Genomic DNA, 19,239 nt, shown 5'->3' with positions numbered 1-19,239 from the left:
TACAATCAATGGCTCACAATATCATCAAACAGTTGTGTATTCATCACCATGATCATTTTTAGAGCCTTTTTATTACTCCAGAAAAAGAAATAAAAAGGAAAAAAAACCTATACATCCCATACCATTTACCCCTTCCTCTCACTGACTACCAACATTTAACTCTACCCAATTTTCTACCCCATCCACACCCCCCCCATTATTTATTTATTTATTTGTCCTTATCTTTCTTTACTCATCTGTTCATATCCTGGATAAAGGGAGCCTCAGTCATAAGGTTTTCACAATCACACAGTACACTGTAAAACCTGTATAGTTATACAACTTCAAGAATTAAGGCTACTAGAATACAGTTCAACAGTTTCAGGTATTTCTCTATAGCCTCTCCAATACAACGATAAATTAAAAAGGGGTAAGTATATAGTTCATAAGAATAACCTCTAGATTAACATCTCAGTTCTGTTTGAAATCTCTTAGCCACTGAAATTTTGTATCATTTCTCTCTTCCCCCTTTAGGTCAAGAAGGCTTTCTCAATCCCATGACGCCAAGTCCCCAGCTCATATCCACCAAGTTATGTCCCATATTGCCAGGGAGTTTTACACCCCTAGGGTCATGTCCCACATAGGGAGTGGGGGAGTGAGTTCACTTGCTGAGTTAGCTTAGAGAGAGAGAGAGGGGCCACATCTGAGCAACAAAAGAAGTTCTCTGGGGGTGACTCTGAGGTATAATTATAAGTAGGCTTACCTTCTTTCTTCTTTGCAGGAATAAATTTCATAGAAGTGAGCCCCAAGATTGAAGGCTCAGCCTATTAAACCAGTTGTCCCCAATGCTTGTGAGAACATCAGGAATTCCCCAGATGGGGAACTTTAATATTTCCTCCTTTCTTCCCAGTACCTCTACAGGGTTTTGCAAATATTTTTTTATTCTCTACTAAAATTACTCTGAGATGTACTGAAGCATCACACTGATCTGTATAAGCCAACAAGATCTCACTCCTTATTTGACTCAATTTTTTTTTTTTTTTGGTATGCTGTATGGTAGGGTCACATTTCATTATTTTTCCATGTGATTATTGCAGTACCATTGTTGAATTTTTGTTTGGTTGGTTTTTTGTTTGTTGCTTTTTTGTTTTTTGGGGGCAAGTGCATGGACCAGGAATCGAACCCAGGTCTCCTGCATGGAAGGTGAGACTCGCTCCTTATTTAAGTTCCCATGTAATTACAGTATTCGAATAAACTGACCATACAAGTTAAATTAGATAATGTGCTACCAAAAACATAAATTTTGCACCAAATAAATATCTCTCCCTTTGGTCTCATACAGAAATTGAAGTTTTAAAATACAGGCCATATCGTCCTTTACACCTATATTCTGATTTACCTTAGTTCTATCCAGATCAACTTCATTCATATAGCTAGTTGAAGTCTGGTTATTTTTTCAACTTTTTATGTATGGAGTAATGCTGACTTTCATAACTTTCAGGGCTCTAATCCTGTGTCATGGTCAGGTTCATGTGTTAACTTGGCCAGGAGGTGGTACTTGTTTGTCTGGTTGGGCAAGTGCTGGCCTGTCTATTGCTATGATGACATTTCATATAATTAAATTATGATCATGTTGGCTGCATCCACAGTTAATTCCATTTGTAATCAGCTAAGGGAAGTGTTTTCTGCAATGAGCGATGCTTAATCTAATCACTGGAAGCCTTTTAAGGAGGATTCAGAAGAGACAGGTTTTCTTCCTTCTTCGGCCAGCGAGCCTCTCCTGTGGAGTTTGTCCAGACCTTCCATCGGAATCGTTGGCTTCACAGCCTGCCCTACAGATTCTGGACTCTACGTTCCCACGGTTATGTGAGATACTTTTATAAATTTTATATTTACAGATATTTCCTGTTGATTCTGTTTCTCTAGAGAACCCTAACTAATACACCCTGAATCTCAGGTGTCACATAAATACCCGAAGTTTCAGGGAACAATCAAGTTATACACAATACCTCAGCATCTCAGAATTTAGAAATAAGTTACAATTCCAGAATAGATGTAACTGCAGTAAGAGCTTACAATCTAGGAATCTTTACAAAAGGCCTTAACCTTTTAACCTATGCTCTCAATTTCAGTTCTCTGATTTTATATATTATAGCTAGTCCATATCATGCCTTTAGTGAGGCATGATAATATTTGTATTTTTGTTTTTGACATTTCATCCACATACTGTCCTAGTTGCATGCCTCACAACTTCATTCCTTCTTGCAGCTGTGAATAGTCCATTGTTTATATCACAGTTCCCCCTTCCATTCCTCAGTTGATATTCCCTTAGACCACCTCCACCCATCGTGGATCGGGAACACTGCCACCATAAACATCAGTGTGCAAATGTCCATTCATGTCCCCACTCTGAGTTCCTCCATGTATATGCCTAACAATGGGCTTGCAGGATCATATGATAACCCCATCCCTAGCCTCCTGTGGAGCCACCATACTGCCCTCCTGACAGTGAACAGGTACATCTCTTTCTCCACATTTACTCTTACACTTTTATCTCTCTGCTCATTTTTAAACAGTTTTATTCATATACCATACAATCCAACCAAAGTAAAAAATCAGTGATTCCTGGTATAATCATACAGCCATACTCTTCACCTCCATAAATATATGAGGACATTTCTATTTCTTCTGCAACAATCCCATACCCCTCCCACACATCACCCCGCTTATTGACATGTAGTTTTGGCATACTGCCTTTGTTATATTCAGTGGAAGCATATTACAATGTTATTGTTAACTACAGACCCTAGTTTGCATTGATTGTATTTTTCCTGTTTACCATCCCATTTTTAACACCTTGCAATATTCACATTCATTTGTTCTCCCTCATGCAAAAACATCTTACATTTGTACATTTAATCATTATCACTTCCACTTTAGGCTTTGCTAAGTTATATGTCTCAATCTTCATCCTCTATCTTTCCTTATGGTGTCCTACATGCCCCCAGCCCGTCTCCCTCAACCATATCACACTCAGCTTCATTCACCGTATTTATATTATTATGCTACAATCAGAAATTACGGTGCTATCCATTTCTGTATCTTTACAATCAGTCCTGTTGTGTATTCTGTACTCCTTCAGTACCAAATGCCCAATCTCTACCTTCTATCCCCTGATAACCTGTGTCTTAAACTTTCAAAGTTCACTCATTAATGTAAGTTCATATTAGTGTGACCATACAGTATGTGTCCTTTAGTTTCTGGCTAATTTCACTCAGCTTAATGTCCTCAAGGTTCACCCACGTTGTTACATGCTTCATGACCTTATTCTGTCTTGCAGCTGCATAATATTCAATCATATGTATATATCACAGCTTGTTTAGCCACTCGTTCACTGATGGACAATTGAGTTGTTTCCATCTATCTCTTGGCAATCTTGGATAATGCCGCTATAAACACTGGTGTGCAAATGTCTGTGTCCTTGACTTCAGTTCCTCTGAATATATACCGTGTAGTAGAATTGCTGTGTCATACGTCAATTCTATACTTAGCTTCCTCAGAAACTGCCAAACTTCCTGTGCTGGTTTGAAAGGAAGTACGTCCCCTAAGAAAAGCCATGTTTTAATATAAATCCCATTTCATGAAGGTAGAATAATCCCTATTCAATACTGTATATTTGAAACTGTAATGAGATCATCTCCCTGGATGATGTGATTTAGTCAAGAATGCTTGTTAAACTGGATTAGGGGATGACATGTCTCCACCCATTTGAGTGGGTCTTGATTAGTTTCTGAAGTCCTATAAAAGTGGAAATATTTTGGAAAACGAGAGACTCAGAGAGGGCAGAGAATGCTGCAGCACCACAAAGCAGAGTCCACCAACCAGCGACCCTTGGAGATGAAGAGGGAAAACGCCTCCCGGGGAGCTTCATGAAACCGGAAGCCAGGAGAGAAAGCTAGCAGATGATGCTGTTATTTGCCATGTGCCCTTCCAGCCGAGAGAGAAGCCCTGACTGTGTTTGCCATGCGCCTTCTCACTTGAGAGAGAAACCCTGAACTTCATCGGCCTTCTTGAACCAAGGTGTCTTTCCCTGGATGCCTTTGATTGGACATTTCTATAGACTTGTTGTGATTAGGACATTTCCTCGGCCTTAGAACTGTAAACTAACAACTCATTAAATTCCCGATTTTAAAAGCCATTCTGTTTCTGGTATATTGCATTCCAGCAGCTAGCAAACTAAAACACTTCCTTACAAAGTGATTGTACCATTCTACATTCCCACCAACAGTGATTTAGTGTGTCTTTCTCCAAATACTCTCCAGCACTTGTAGTTTTCTGTTTATTTTATAATGGCCATTCTAACGGGTGTCAAGTACCTCATTGTGGTTTTATATGCAGTTCCCTAATAGCCAGTGAAATTGAGCATCTTTTCATAGTCATTGGTATTTCCTCTTCTGAAAAGTGTCTGTTCATGTTTTTTACCCATTTTTAATTGGGTTGTTTGTCTTTTTGTTGCTGAGTTGTAGAATCTCTTTATAAATACTGGTAATTAAGGTTTCCAAATATCACCTCCCATTATATAGGCTGCATTTTTCCTTTCCTGAAAAAATTCTTTGATTGCACAAAAATGCTTTATTTTGAGGAGATTCCATTCATCTATTTTTTTTTTCATTGCTTGCACTTTGGGTGAAGGTCTACAAAACCACCTCCTATCACAAGATTTATAAGATGTTTCCCTACATTTTCTTCAAAAAGTTTTATGCTCTTAGTTCTAATGTTGAGGGGTTTTATTCATTTTGAGTTAATTTTTCTATAGGATATGAGATGTAGGTCTACTTTCCTTCTTTTGCATATGATATCCAGTTCTCTGGAGGTTACTCTTATGCAAACTTGACCTAGATATCAATATCAAGTGTCGTGGTTTGACAAATACCAACCAACATCATTCCTGTTAACTCTAAAGAACACCTAGCGCTCTAACTGAGACTCTACAAAAGTTTCATGCACTAAGTTTACTTTCCTGAAACTTATAATTTTCAGAGAGTTCCTAGGATAGTAAGTCTTGAAACCCAGAGGGGCCAGCCCCTCCAAGATTCCATCCCACCTACCCTATATTATCAATATTCCTTTTCAATATGAAAAAGTTAAGAGTGGGCATACCCAAAGAGCACCTATGGATTGGAAGGAGGATCAGAGGAGAAGGAGAAGTTTTAAAAGAGAAGATAGGATTTAACAGACAAGTATGACTGCTGAATCTATACTGATGTTTCTTTTAGGCTTGGGTATTTTGGAGCAGCTAGATGGTAAAATTTGAAGCTGTGGAATGGTAACCCATACCAAACTCTGAAATTTGTTCTGTGACTACTTGTTAAAATGTACTCTGAAAATTATTGTTCCTTTTTTTTTCTTTTCACTTTTTGCATATGTTATATTTCACAATGAAAAAAAAGACATAAAAAAAAGTGCCTAGATAGAGTTAGCAGATGTCAGTGCTCTGCTCAGATTTACCACTTATCCAAAATGTGATCCAAAAGAAAATACTGAATTTCCCAGCATACAATTTTTCCTCTGTAAAGTAGTAATCTGGTTCAATCTCTGTAGCTACCTCTGAGACCCCATAAAGTGAGAATATACATAATACACATCAACTTACTCACCTGCTTCCTTGATATGTTTATAAACATCATCACTTCCAGCAGAAGAATAAGGGATATCATCATGGGCTACAAAATCAATCTGAAAATAAGGAACCATCATTTAAAATCCAGGATAATTGTCATTCAAAAAGAATGCACTTGGCTTGAATATACCCAGGGCAAGAAAAAGGAAAATAAGCAGGAACCAGGCCTCAAACAGAATTTTCCCCCTTTCTACCTCTCTTTGCTTTACCTCTAAATCCATGATTCATGCACAACTACCCAACCTGGTTATTAATAAGCATACACGCGTGGTTCAGTGGTAGAATGCTTGCCTTCTGTGAGGTAGACCTGGGTTTGATTCCTAGACCATGCATCACCACTCCTACCCCGAAACAAACAAGCAAAAATACCATATATGGGAAGTTAGGTTTTTTTGGCCATTTCTCCTGACCTAGTGGAAATACTACCCTCACACTATTTTTCGGCTATTTCTCCTGGTCTAGTTGAAGTGCTACCCCCACACTATATACCAGTCACCATGCTGTAGCTAACAGGGCTAGAGGATATGCTGGTGAACTTACTAGACGGTAATGCCAAGAAGAAAGAACATCTAACCACTCTTTTGGATCTATAAGGATTGGTCAAATAAGAGTTTTCAAAAGTATGAAAAAGAGGTCACTCTTTTGTTCAATTGGTTGCAACTGAGAGTCCTTTTACTAGAATGGATACACGTGTATTTCTGAAAAATGCAAAACTCAAAAGCCATAAAAGACCTTTAGGTTTCAGGATCTATTATTTTACTACTGTTAATATTCTTATATAAGTGATAAAAAATGATGTGGCACCACTGGAATCAATAATCTTTCTGTAAGACATATTAAAACCTCACTTATTTACTCCTTCTTATATAGGCCACAGACCTTTTGCTAATATACTGCCAATACCACAAAACCCAACTCTCAGAAGCCACTGTAGTGTGAAGTACACTCATCAGGACTGTGTCAGGGACTTTTAACTAACATCTCAATTAGCCAGGAACACCTTGTCAGAGAACCATAGACAGTAAAGTAAAAAAGAATAGGGGGCAAGCAAGACTCCTGGTTTAGGATATACTGTTAACAAGGAGAAAAGAGAAGTTGGAAGTTCGTCCAACCTCATACTGCCTGAGGCCTGCCTGGCTATGCTGCTGAGAATAATCTTGTTTATCAACTTTGGTGCCACTCCCTGCTGAGTGTTGATACAGAAAAGCTAGAGAACTATACTAGGTCTGTTTTAACCTAAAATAGTTACAATAAATATCCCCTAGTTCGAGCCTGCCTAAATATTGCTCTAAAAGCACCTTGGCTACCTTTGTTCTTTACCGCCTCAACGAACAATTCAGCGGCAAGATTCCACACACCCCTATGGAAAACTAAGCTCGCTGGTTCCTCAAGCTTGAGGCTCTCCAATCTGGCCTGATTAATCTTTCTCATCTTTTATATTCACCATTTGCTAGAAGTCTGTTGTTTTCATATGGGAGGTTTAAAGGGGACAAAGGGTTTTATAACACTAACTCACTAAGTAAAAGTGAGAAACATCCCAGATCTCTGATCCCACACAACTTCTTGCTCCAAATCAAAAGTCTGAGGAAATTAAATTTAAGTCAACTCAAGAAAGGTCTGTGTTTATCTGTTTTGTCTCTTAGAATGTGAACTCCTTGAGAACATGACTGGGGCTGCGTATATTCTAAAGAGACTACATGTAGACACAACTATAGTACTGGGGAGAATTGAACTGAAGAGTCCAATTTCTAGTCCTGTTACAATGTTATCAGGAGCACTCTCTTACCCTTGTTCCTTAGCTGTAAAGTGCAAGTAGCAACTATTCCACAGGGCTGTTGTGAGGAGCAAATGAAATACAATGGATGTAAAAGTGCTTGTAAACCATCAAACCCCATCTAAATGTCAAGGATGACATAGCAACATCGCTGCATCTCCTCTATATGAAACTTACATAGAAGGAAGAAGTGAAAAAAGGCTAGTGGAACATTAGTCCAAGACCCAGAAACTTGAGAATTATGGAACAAGAAATGGAGTCATGCGCCCAGTTTCTTACCCGGTGTTCTGTCAGGAACTCAGGTGTCAGGGTCCAGGGGGCATTCCTCACTACTTCATCCACATAGCGGCAGTGCTGCACTGCATCGTAGCGTTCATTTTCATTCATCACTGTGAAGCCTTTGAAGTTGTGTGTCAGCTCATCACTGCAGACTAAGTTCACCACATCATAAAGTTGTAAGTCAAAGTCCCTTTGCTTAACCACTCACCAGTCATCAACCTCTCATCTCCCAATTCCAAGGACTGCAGCCATTCTCCCCACCCAGAAAAGAAACTTGTGGATGTAGCTCAGACAGAGTAACAGTGCTTTTCTTAATCCAAAGCACACCTCCAGGAGAAACACTCATTAAATAGTAAGTTCATGCTTTGGAAGAGAGAGGTTACAACAGGGGACTAAAATGTTTGGTTTTGAAATAAATCTGCTGTGCATTTTTGCATCAAGTTTTTTTTTTTTTTTTTTGCATCAAGTTTTTAAAAGGTTTTTCTATTGTATCTTTATAAAACTGAACTGAAACATGTAACATTTGTTTGACAGATCTTTGTACCTCAATTGATCCAAAACGATAAAGTGAAATCTAGATCAAATGCTGTACTTAGCAAGGCAACAGAGCTGAGTGTTGCTCCCATGATTAGAGAAACTCAGCTAAAAGGCAGCGAGGTAAGTACTGAACAACTCAGGTCAACGAGACCATTTTCCAGGTTTAGGTTACTAGTGCCTCATATATTTCATGCTATAGAAAGGCTGTTTCATATTATTTGTTTAAAAAACAAGTCAAAAACCAATGTGCTCAGGTTATAAAAGACAGGAGAGAGAAAAAGACTCCTATAATCTTTTTCTGGACAGTACCTAAAGTTCTATGACGTTTTCTTACCTCCCACAATGAGATATGTATTAGGGAATAGGTTCTTTGCTTGCATCAGAGCCCGGGCATGACCAGAGTGAAATAAGTCAAATATTCCATCTGCATAAACTCTCACAGGCCGATCATCTGAACCCAAAGGAAAGAATTAATCACAGAAATGCATTAATTCAACCATTCATAACTGATAAATAGAAATGGTTCTATTTCTGTGTAGCCCTCTCTTAAGATGTCTCTGGGTATTCACCTAATTTGGCAATTCATTGGGACTGTGAGGAATAACATCATAGATATTTTTTATTACAAATATCCTCTTTTTCTCCTTAAAAAAAGATTTTTATTGAGAAATATCCACACATATACAGTCAAACCACATTATATAATTAGTGAGTCACAATATCATCACATAGTTGTGTGTTCTTCATCATGTCATTTTTAGAACATTTGCATCAATCCAGGAAAAAAAATAAAAAGAAAAAAACCAGAACTTATACATCTCATATCCCTTAGCCCTCCCTCTCACTGGCCCACAGTATTTCAACCTACCCAATTATTATCCTTTATCTCCCCATATTATTTAATCCTTTTTTTTGTTTTTTAAACTCTTCTGTCCATACCCTGGATAAAAGGAGCATCAAATACAGGGTTTTCACTATCACACAGTCACATTGTAAAAACCATATAGTTATACAGTCTTCAAGAATCAAGGCTACTGGAACACAGTCCAACAGTTACAACCATACACCATAAACTATCTATATAATGCATAAGAATAACCTTCAGGATAATCTCTTGACTCTATTTGAAATCTCGCAGTCATACAAATACTCTCTTGACATCATCTTCACTAACCCCCTTTGTAAGCCCATCTGATATTTAGCTTCTGGTGTCAACTTGGCCAAGTGATGATGCCCAGCTGTTTGATTAGGCAAGCACTGCCCTGACAGGGTATTTCCAAGCTGGCTGATAAACGGAAAGACTGGTGTATTAAACCATCAGTCAGTTGATTGCATCTACAGCTGATTACATATATGATCACGCCAGCCACAATGAGATAATCCAATCAGTTGAAGGTTTTAAGGAAGAAGAGAGTCTTTCACTGCTTCTTCAGCCAGTGAGCCTTTCCTGCAGAGTTCACTGGACCCTTCATCGCAGCCTCCATCTTTTCAGCCTGTCCTATGGATTTTGGACTCTTCCATTACCACAGTTGTATGAGACACCTTTATAAATCTCATATTTATAGATCTCTCCTGTTGGTTCTGTTTCTCTAGAGAACCCTGACTAACACAGCCTGGTTGTACCAAATTATCAAGGCAATTAAATTTCATGACTGCTTTATCTTAAACTTATTTTAGAAGTGAAAGGGGAGAGCTGTGCAATGATAATTCCTGAACTTCAAAATCTACATTTTCACTTCATGTTTAAACCTCCCACTATAATTTGGCTGCTTGCTCTTTCATTTTCAGGTTGCCTTGATTCCTCATGACTAGTGCTCTGCTTTGAAAATAAATCTCCCTACTATTAACCAGAAAGTAAGGGGTGATCCAGAAGGGTAAGACTGAAAAAATGGAAAGGAAGTAGCCAAGTGGATGAGTTAATTTATTGCTTCTCAGCTACAAATTCACCCTTCAATTTTTACTCTATGATAACAGACACAATCTCTTTAAGCATTTCTCCTTCATAGTGAGCATGATGTTAATCTTTCACAGAACAGTGTATTTTCAAAAACACTTAGTATTTGAAAATAAAAAATAAATACCTTAGGACTTTTCATTATAGCTTTTCCTTTCCTCTCCTCCTTTAGTGAAATAATAGAGAACTGATTGTCACCTAAAATTTAGTGGTAGTCATATATAAAAAGAAGCCAGGAAATGATCTCCTGGGGTATAAGATTAAGTTGTAAAGCCAAACAAACACACTAAGAATGAAATTGATATAAGGGATCATCACGCTTCAAATGATAAATCTAAAGAGCCCTAGTAATTCATTCTCATTACATGGAATAAAGGAAGGACTATTTCATCATAGCAACAACAGTAATCTGGGAAAAAAAGGTTCAGAGCCTTGTCAGGTATGCCATACCTGGGGTAGAATTAGTTAAGCTCTATCTCCCCTCCTGTCTTGACGGCAGTTGAGTCAAGGAAGAAGAAACTGGTTCTTAAATGGTTTATGGACTTTTCTTTTCAGACAGCTTTATCACAAAATAAGTAGCTTTTAGGTCAAGAAGTCATATATTACAGTTAGGAACTAAATTAGAACAACTGTAAGAAGGACAATTAGGCAGTATCTATCAGAAGACAAATCCTCATAGTCTCTGACCCAGCAATTCCAATTCCAGGAACTTCACATACATATTTATAAATATAGTTTACAAGGTTATTCATTGCAACATTGTTTGTAATAGCAAAAGTTTGAAAACAATCTAAATTTCAGTGGAAGACTAGTTAAATGTATCATGATATATTTAACTATCATGATATATATTTAAAAGGGGAAGGGCATATAACCTATTTGCTTAGCTATCCACAAGAAACTGTGAATACTGCTTCTTATTGCCTCTAAGAAGGGTATCAAGCAGCTGCAAGATAAGGGTGAAAGGAAGACATTTTGCTCTTTATATTTTTTTTGTACTTTTTGAATGTTAAATTATGGGATTATATTACTTTTGTAACATAGGAAATAAAATTTAAAACTAAAATAAATATACCAATACAATGAAAAAAACAGAAATGGTATGATGTATTTAGAGTCAAAAGGATTTTAATTCAAGCTTGTCAACCAGTTCCTTCCCTTGTGAGTAAGGTTAACTTCCTTAACCCTTACTAGTTCCTTCCCCGTGTAAGGGTTAATTTTCTTAACCCTTACTTTTCTCATCTATAAAACAAAACAAACAAATTCTGAGTAGCATAATCTCTCTTCTACACCCTAGAAATCATAACCATGAGGTCATTAACATACTTCCTAGAAAATACATAAGGACTATGATCTTACTTTATTTATATGATCCTAAAATACAAAGGATAAAATATCAAAATTAAGAACATTTTGCTGTTGTTTCTCTTGTGGCTCTAGTTTCTTTTTATTAGTGCACAGGAAGGATAAAGTAAGGTGAGGGAGAGATTTAGCTAAGTAAACACATTTCCTGGACGGTATAATAGCACAGAACATTGTTGACTGAGTGACAGTTTGCCAATGTAGCTAATCACCCCCTATTAGGCCAAATGTGTCACTGAACCCTTTCTCTGACCAACCCCAGATATACCTCCTGTCACTGTTTCCCTAGCCTCCTTCCCTCCAATTCAGTATCTCAATTCCCTATCACTATACTAATCATATGGCCAGAAGAGGCCACTGTTGAACTAGAAAGTCTGAGGGAGAAAGCAAGAGTAGGTTATTCTTAGGTAGACGATAAAGATTGAGATGGTATAATCTAGGAATGCCTAGAGTGTTCAACGATAGTGACTAAATGCACAAATTTAAAAAATGTTTTTGCATGAGGAAAAACAAAGGAATGTCATTACTGCAGGGTGCTGAAAATAGATGGTAATTAATATTTTAAAATTTCATCTATGTGTGAGACTAAAGCAAAAAATGTTTATTTGGTACAAAATTTATATTTCAACTAGTGAATTTCCTAATATAACTTATGTAGACAGCTAAATTGAACACCATAAGTACATGGAACCTTGAGGAGGACATGAGATTTTGTTAGTTTGTCCAGAGTGATGCCCCGATAAATCCCAGAGTGATTTGGACAGTGAACAAAAAAGTACTCGCAAAGTCCCCTTCGGGAAATGGTGAGAACAGGGGAAAATTCAACTTTCCCAAGTTGAATTCTTGATATTCTCACAAGCAGTGTAGACAACCAAAGCTATAGGCTGAGACCCTAGTCTTGGGGTTTGTTCATATGAAACTTAACCCCACAAAGAATAGGTCAAGCCTACTTAAAATAAAGCCTAAGAGTCACCCCCAAGAGAGCCTCTTCTGTTGCTCAGATGTGGCTTCTCTCTCCGGCCAACACAACAAGCAATCTCACCACCCTCCCCCTGTCTATGTGGGACATGACTCCCAGGGGTGTGGACATGACTCCCAGGGGTGTGGACATAACTCCCAGGGGTGTGGACCTTCCTGGCAACGTGGGACAGAAATCCTAGAATGAGCTGAGACGCAGCATCAAGGGATTGAGAAAAACCCTAGAATGAGCTGAGACTCAGCATCAAAGGATTGAAAAAACCTTCTCAACCAAAAGGGGGAAGAGTGAAATGAGACAAGGTGTCAATGGCTGAGAGATTCCAAACAGAGTCGAGAGGTTATCCTGAGGTTATTCTTACACATTAAATAGATATCACCTTGTTATTCAAGATGTAATGGAGAGGCTGGAGGGAACTGCCTGAAAGTGTAGAGCTGTGTTCCAGTGGCCATGTTTCTTGATGATGACTGAATAATGATATAGCTTTCACAATGTGACTGTGATTGTGAAAACCTTGTGTCTGATGCTTCTTTTATCTACCTTGTCAACAGATGAGTAGAACATATGGAATAAAAATAAATAATAGGGAGAACAAATGTTAAATTTAGTAGATTGAAATGCTAGTGATCAATGAAAGGGAGGAGTGGGTGGTATGGTATGTATGAATTTTTTCCTGCTGTCTTTTTATTTCTTTTTCTGAATTAATGCAAATGTTTTAAGAAGTGATCATGATGATGAATATGCAACTATGTGATGATATTGTGAATTACTGATTATATATTTAGAACAGAATGTAATCATTTGGCAACGGTCTTCTATCGTATATAACTCATGTCTATAAAAAGCAGCACCACTCCAGAGTGAAAGAAGCACAGAGTTAGAAAGACCTAGATTTTAGCTACAGTCCTATTACTAATTATCTGTTTTACTAGTACAGTCTTCACTTCTTAGTGTTTATGGGTCTTACTTACCTCATGTATATAATGAAGAGACTACAAAGTAAATAATCTCAACGGTAATTTACCTGTAAAATTCTATTCTAAAACTTTTTAAAATTTAGATTTATTAGTTAGTGCTTGTAAATTTATAAGCTTCAAAACTTGGAACAATATACATACTTATATACCATAAATGGTATGTGGATAAATTAGCATCAAGGTGGTAATATAACTAATTTGACTAGATCTGAGTGATGTAGTGAATTCTGAATATGTGTCACTAGTGACTAGGTAAAAAGTTCTTGTCTTCAACAGGATCTGCTGTCACATGTATGAATGTGACCCTTGTTCTGTAAATTGGCATTTTGAAATTTGACCTGTCACATTTCAGCCTCTTACATACAGCCTCTGTGTTTTCAGAGTTATCCTTGTTATTTTATCCTGTCCCATTAGCCTACCTATTACTCAAGTGAGGGAAGCCAAACCCAAAAAATCACAACATAAATTAGGGGTTGTTATTAACATAAGCTGTACCTAAACTCTTTTGCAAAAGGAAAGCATTCTCTGGAATGAGCCTCTTTTTTCTTTTACATGGGCAGGCTTCAGGAATTGAACCCGGATCTCTGGCATGGCAGGTGAGAATTCTGCTATTGAGCCTTGTTGTACTGCCCTAGCCTCTTTTTTTGAGGACACCAAAACCATAAGCTCTGGTCTCACACCATTAAGCATTAATTTCTATTCATATTTAACAAGTCCTCAATTACAATAGAAAGCAAACATATTAGCACAATTAAACGTAAGTGCAAATATTTTCTACATACTGGAAATGTATAGATTTATAGCTATAATTGCCTCTTATTACCTCCTGCTTAGCTGGGTGTAAGTAGTCCAACCTTATGTTTATAGAGGAAACGGAAGACTCACCATAATAATCGGAAGAAATAAAAAGGGATTAGAAAAAAAAGGGAGAATTGGAGAATTTATAGAAAAGTAAGGACAGCTGCCCACAGGATTTTGTATTCATAACAAATACTCATGGTTGAAACCAATTTCCCAAAACAGAGAGACTACCTGGAACACATATTAATAATTTATGTGTTTAAAAAGTTGCTAATTAATGATGTAAAGTAAGAATAAGCACAAAGATTATAATATCAATAAAAATAAAATTAGATGGTGGGCCTCTCCCAACTTCAGATATTTTTGTCCTCTATTAATCAGCGGCATCATAGCTAGGGTACTAACAGAATATGGAAGATTGTGGGGATAATTCTGAAGGCTATTAAAAATGTGACAGACTAACATTTTCTTGGATCTTTGTAAAAACAGACAAGATTATAACCCAGCTCAGCTTAATATCTTATTGTCTCTGCTCCACTGTATCTTGTAGCTATGACAATAGCCCAGGGAGCAAGTGTGCAATAATAAAACAAAAATGAAAATTTATGGAGTAGAATTACTCTCCCAAACAGAAGAGCAGGGCAGATGGGATGAATACAATGGAATGCTGAAAACAATAGTAAAACAACAGTATGGTTAATTAGGCATTTACTTACAAGGAGTTCCTCTGCAGGCTTCTTCCATAGTTACCCTGACGTAAGGCTTACTACAATCAACTTCAATTTCATCAGAAAAAGGAGCTGGCTGCCGCAAGCCCTTAAAAGGGAAATCAGAGGAAAACAAAGTTAAATTCAATGACACACATTGAATTTATAGAACAATCAGTTAAGATTTCATTAAATGAAGAAAAAAGGAAAATAAGGTTAATTAAAAACGGTAAGTCAAAGTTGTAACCTTTTACAAAATGGATAAATCATGGCATGAAAGATAAATATGTCTTGCTAGTGATTGCAGCATAAGATTAAGCAGAGTCCTAATGAACTGGTCCAGAATAATGGTGACTGCAGTATGGCAGAAAAGTCAACCCTGTCCCACATGAAAAATTGCCAAGGTTCCTAAATACAGTTTCATACTTCAACTACGGGACTGGGAAGACAAACAGCTTCTATGTGCTTTATTAAATTCAATTAACACTCTGTAATGCTTTATAAACATTCATGAAAACCCTGTAGGGCAAGTAGTACTGAAGATACTATTCTCAATTTAAAGATGAGAAAAACAAAGCTCAGTGAAGTTACATGAATTGTATACAACTACTCAGAGGCAGAATTGAAATAAGAATGTAGGTACACTCTTCCCCTCCATATTTGGCCTGACTTAAGAATATGTTAAAATTTTAAGTATTTTATTTTATTTGATGCTATTATAAATGGAATTTTCTTAATTTTATTTTTGGATTGTTCATTGCTAGTATATAGAAATGCAACTGATGTATGTATGTGTGTGTGTGCCCATAATTGCAACTGATTTTTTTGTATGCTGTATGATGAAATGTATGATCATATTTCATTCTTTTTCCATAAATTATCCCATTATTCCAGCACTGTTTGTTGAATTTTTGTTTTGGGAAGTGCATGGGCTGGGAATTGAACCCAAGTAACCTATATGGAAAGCGAGAATTCTACGACTGAACTACCCCTGCACCCCCTGCAAATGATTTTTATATATCAATCTTATGTCCTGTGACTTCACTAAATTCTGTTATTAAGATTTCCTCCATATGAGATTATGTAATCTGTGAATAAGGACAGTTTTACTTGTTCCTTTCCAATCTGGACAACTTTAATTTTCTTTTTATTCCTCCTTATTGTGTTGGCTAGAATCTCTCATACAATGTTGAACAGAAGTGGCAATCCTTGCCTTGTTCCCAATCTTAAGGGAAAAGCATACAGTCTTTCACTATAAAGTATGATAACTATAGGTTTTTCACAGATACCCTTTATCAGGTTGAGGAATTTCCCTTTTTTGTAGTTTGTTGAGAATTTTTATAATGAATGGGTATTGGACTTCATCAAATCCTTTTTCTGCATCTACTGAAACAATGATATTATGGTTTTGTCTTTTATTTTGTTAATTATGGTATAGTATATTCATTGTATTTAGGATGTTAAACCAACCTTGCATTCCTGGGCAAAATCTCACTGGTCATAGTGTAAAAACCTTTTTATATATTGCTAGGCTCAATTTGCTAATATATTGTTGAGGATTTTTCTATATTATTTTATGAGGGATTTTGGAATGCAATTTTCTTTTCTTGTAATGTTCCTGTCTGGCTTTGATATCTGGCCTCATAAAATAAATTGGGAAGTATTCCCTCCTCCTCTAGTTTCTGAAAGCTTTTGTGTAGTATTGGTATAATTTCTTCCTTACATGTTTCATAGAACACATCCATGAAGTCATCTGGACCTGGGCAAGTCTTTTGGGAAGACTATTAATGACTAATTCAATTTTTTTTACTTGATATAGGTCTAATTCAGATTTTCTTTCTTCTTGGGTGAGATTTAGTAATTTGCTCTTTCTAGGAATTTGTCCATTTCATGTAAATGTAGTTGCCTATTTATATGAAATTTCCAGAATAGGCAACTACATAAAGACAGGCAACTACATAGAATACATAATACGTAAGAAGCATGATTCCATTTATATGAAATTTCCAGAATAGGCAACTACATAAAAACAGAAAGTAGATAGTGATTTCCAGGGGTTTGAGGTTTGGGGGGAAACAGATAGCAGTGCTATGGATTTGCCTATTCTAGGTGTTTCATATAAAAGGAATCATTCAGTATGTGACCTTTTGTGTCTGGTTTCTTTCACTTAGCATAATGTTTTAGAGGTTTATATATGTTGCATGTATAAGTACTTCATTCCTTTTTTTTTTTATTGGTAATAACTTTTTATTTGATATTTTGAGAATGCATATAGTTTTTTTTGTTGTTTATTTTATTTTATTTTTTTTATTAATTAAAAAAATTAACTAACACAACATTTAGAAATCAATCCATTCTACATATGCAATCAGTAATTCTTAATATCATCACATAGGTGTATGGTCATCATTTCTCAGTACATATGCATCGATTTAGAGAAAGAAATAGCACGACAACAGAAAAAGAAATAAAGTGATAACACAGAGAGAAAACACAAATAAAAATAAAAAGTACAAAAATATATAAGAGAAAAAAAAACAAAAAAAAAAACTATAGCTCAGATGCAGCTTCATTCAGCGTTCCAACATAATTACATTACAATTAGGCAGTATTGTGCTGACCATTTTTTTTTTTTTTTTTAGAAATCATACCATTCTACATATGCAATCAGTAATTCTTAACATCATCACATAGATGCATGATCATCGTTTCTTAGTACATTTGCATCGGTTTAGAAGAACTAGCAATATAACAGAAAAAGATATAGAATGTTAATATAGAGAAAAAAAATAAAAGTAATAATAATAAGAACAAAACAAACAAAACAAAACAAAAACTTATAGCTCGGATACAGCTTCATTCAGTATTTTAACATGATTACTTTACAATTAGGTATTATTGTGCTGTCCATTTTTGAGTTTTTGTATCTAGTCCTATTGCACAGTCTGTATTCCATCAGCTCCAATTACCCATTATCTTACCCTGTTTCTAACTCCTGCTGAACTCTGTTACCAATGACATATTCCAAGTTTATTCTCGAGTGTCGATTCACATCATTGGGACCATACAGTATTTGTCTTTTAGTTTTTGGCTAGACTCACTCAGCATAATGTTCTCTAGGTCCATCCATGTTATTACATGCTTCATAAGTTTATCCTGCCTTAAAGCTGCATAATATTCCATCGTATGTATATACCAGTTTGTTTAGCCACTCGTCTGTTGATGGACATTTTGGCTGTTTCCATCTCTTTGCAATTGTAAATAACGCTGCTATAAACATTGGTGTGCAAATGTCTGTTTGAGTTTTTGCCCTTAATTCCTTTGAGTAGATTCCCAGCAATGGTATTGCTGGGTCGTATGGCAGTTCTATATTCAGCTTTTTGAGGAACCGCCAAACTGCATTCCACAGTGGTTGCACCATTTGACATTCCCACCAACAGTGGATAAGTGTGCCTCTTTCACCGCATCCTCTCCAACACTTGTCATTTTCTGTTTTGTTGATAATGGCCATTCTGGTGGGTGTGAGATGATATCTCATTGTGGTTTTGATTTGCATTTCTCTAATGGCCAGGGACATTGAGCATCTCTTCATGTGTCTTTTGGCCATTTGTATTTCCTCCTCTGAGAGGTGTCTATTCAAGTCTTTTTCCCATTTTGTAATTGGGTTGGCTATCTTTTTGTTGTTGAGTTGAACAATCTCTTTATAAATTCTGGATACTAGACCTTTATCTGATATGTCGTTTCCAAATATTGATTCCCATTGTGTAGGCTGTCTTTCTACTTTCTTGATGAAGTTCTTTGATGCACAAAAGTGTTTAATTTTGAGGAGTTCCCATTTATTTATTTCCTTCTTCAGTGCTCTTGCTTTAGGTGTAAGGTCCATAAAACCGCCTCCAATTGTAAGATTCATAAGATATCTCCCTACATTTTCCTCTAACTGTTCTATCGTCTTAGACCTAATGTTTAGATCTTTGATCCATTTTGAGTTAACTTTTGTGTAGGGTGTGAGATATGGGTCTTCTTTCATTCTTTTGCATATGGATATCCAGTTCTCTAGGCACCATTTATTGAAGAGACTGTTCTGTCCCAGGTGAGTTGGCTTGACTGCCTTATCAAAGATCAAATGTCCATAGATGAGAGGGTCTATATCTGAGCACTCTATTCGATTCCATTGGTCGATATATCTATCTTTATGCCAATATCATGCTGTTTT

The 19,239-nt window shown here is 36.5% G+C and overlaps 1 protein-coding gene across 11 annotated transcripts in view; it reads right to left on the bottom strand.

Annotated features, from left to right (window-relative positions):
* Positions 1–19,239, bottom strand: part of PCYT1A (phosphate cytidylyltransferase 1A, choline) — a 90,263-nt gene that overhangs the window by 12,081 nt on the left and 58,943 nt on the right. For all 11 annotated transcript variants that reach the window (XM_077117989.1, XM_077117998.1, XM_077117997.1 and 8 more), the window contains 4 exons: positions 15,036–15,135; positions 8,584–8,700; positions 7,713–7,864; positions 5,637–5,715 (listed from right to left, as the gene is read on the bottom strand). In XM_077117989.1, the coding sequence (XP_076974104.1) occupies positions 5,637–5,715; positions 7,713–7,864; positions 8,584–8,700; positions 15,036–15,135 (448 nt within the window). The remainder of the gene's footprint in view (positions 1–5,636; positions 5,716–7,712; positions 7,865–8,583; positions 8,701–15,035; positions 15,136–19,239) is intronic.

The sequence above is a fragment of the Tamandua tetradactyla genome, chromosome 10 (assembly GCF_023851605.1).
Source record: "Tamandua tetradactyla isolate mTamTet1 chromosome 10, mTamTet1.pri, whole genome shotgun sequence".
Lineage (NCBI taxonomy): Eukaryota > Metazoa > Chordata > Mammalia > Pilosa > Myrmecophagidae > Tamandua > Tamandua tetradactyla.
The sequence above is the reverse complement of the archived record's forward strand: the minus strand, read 5'-3'. Positions and strand labels throughout refer to the sequence as shown.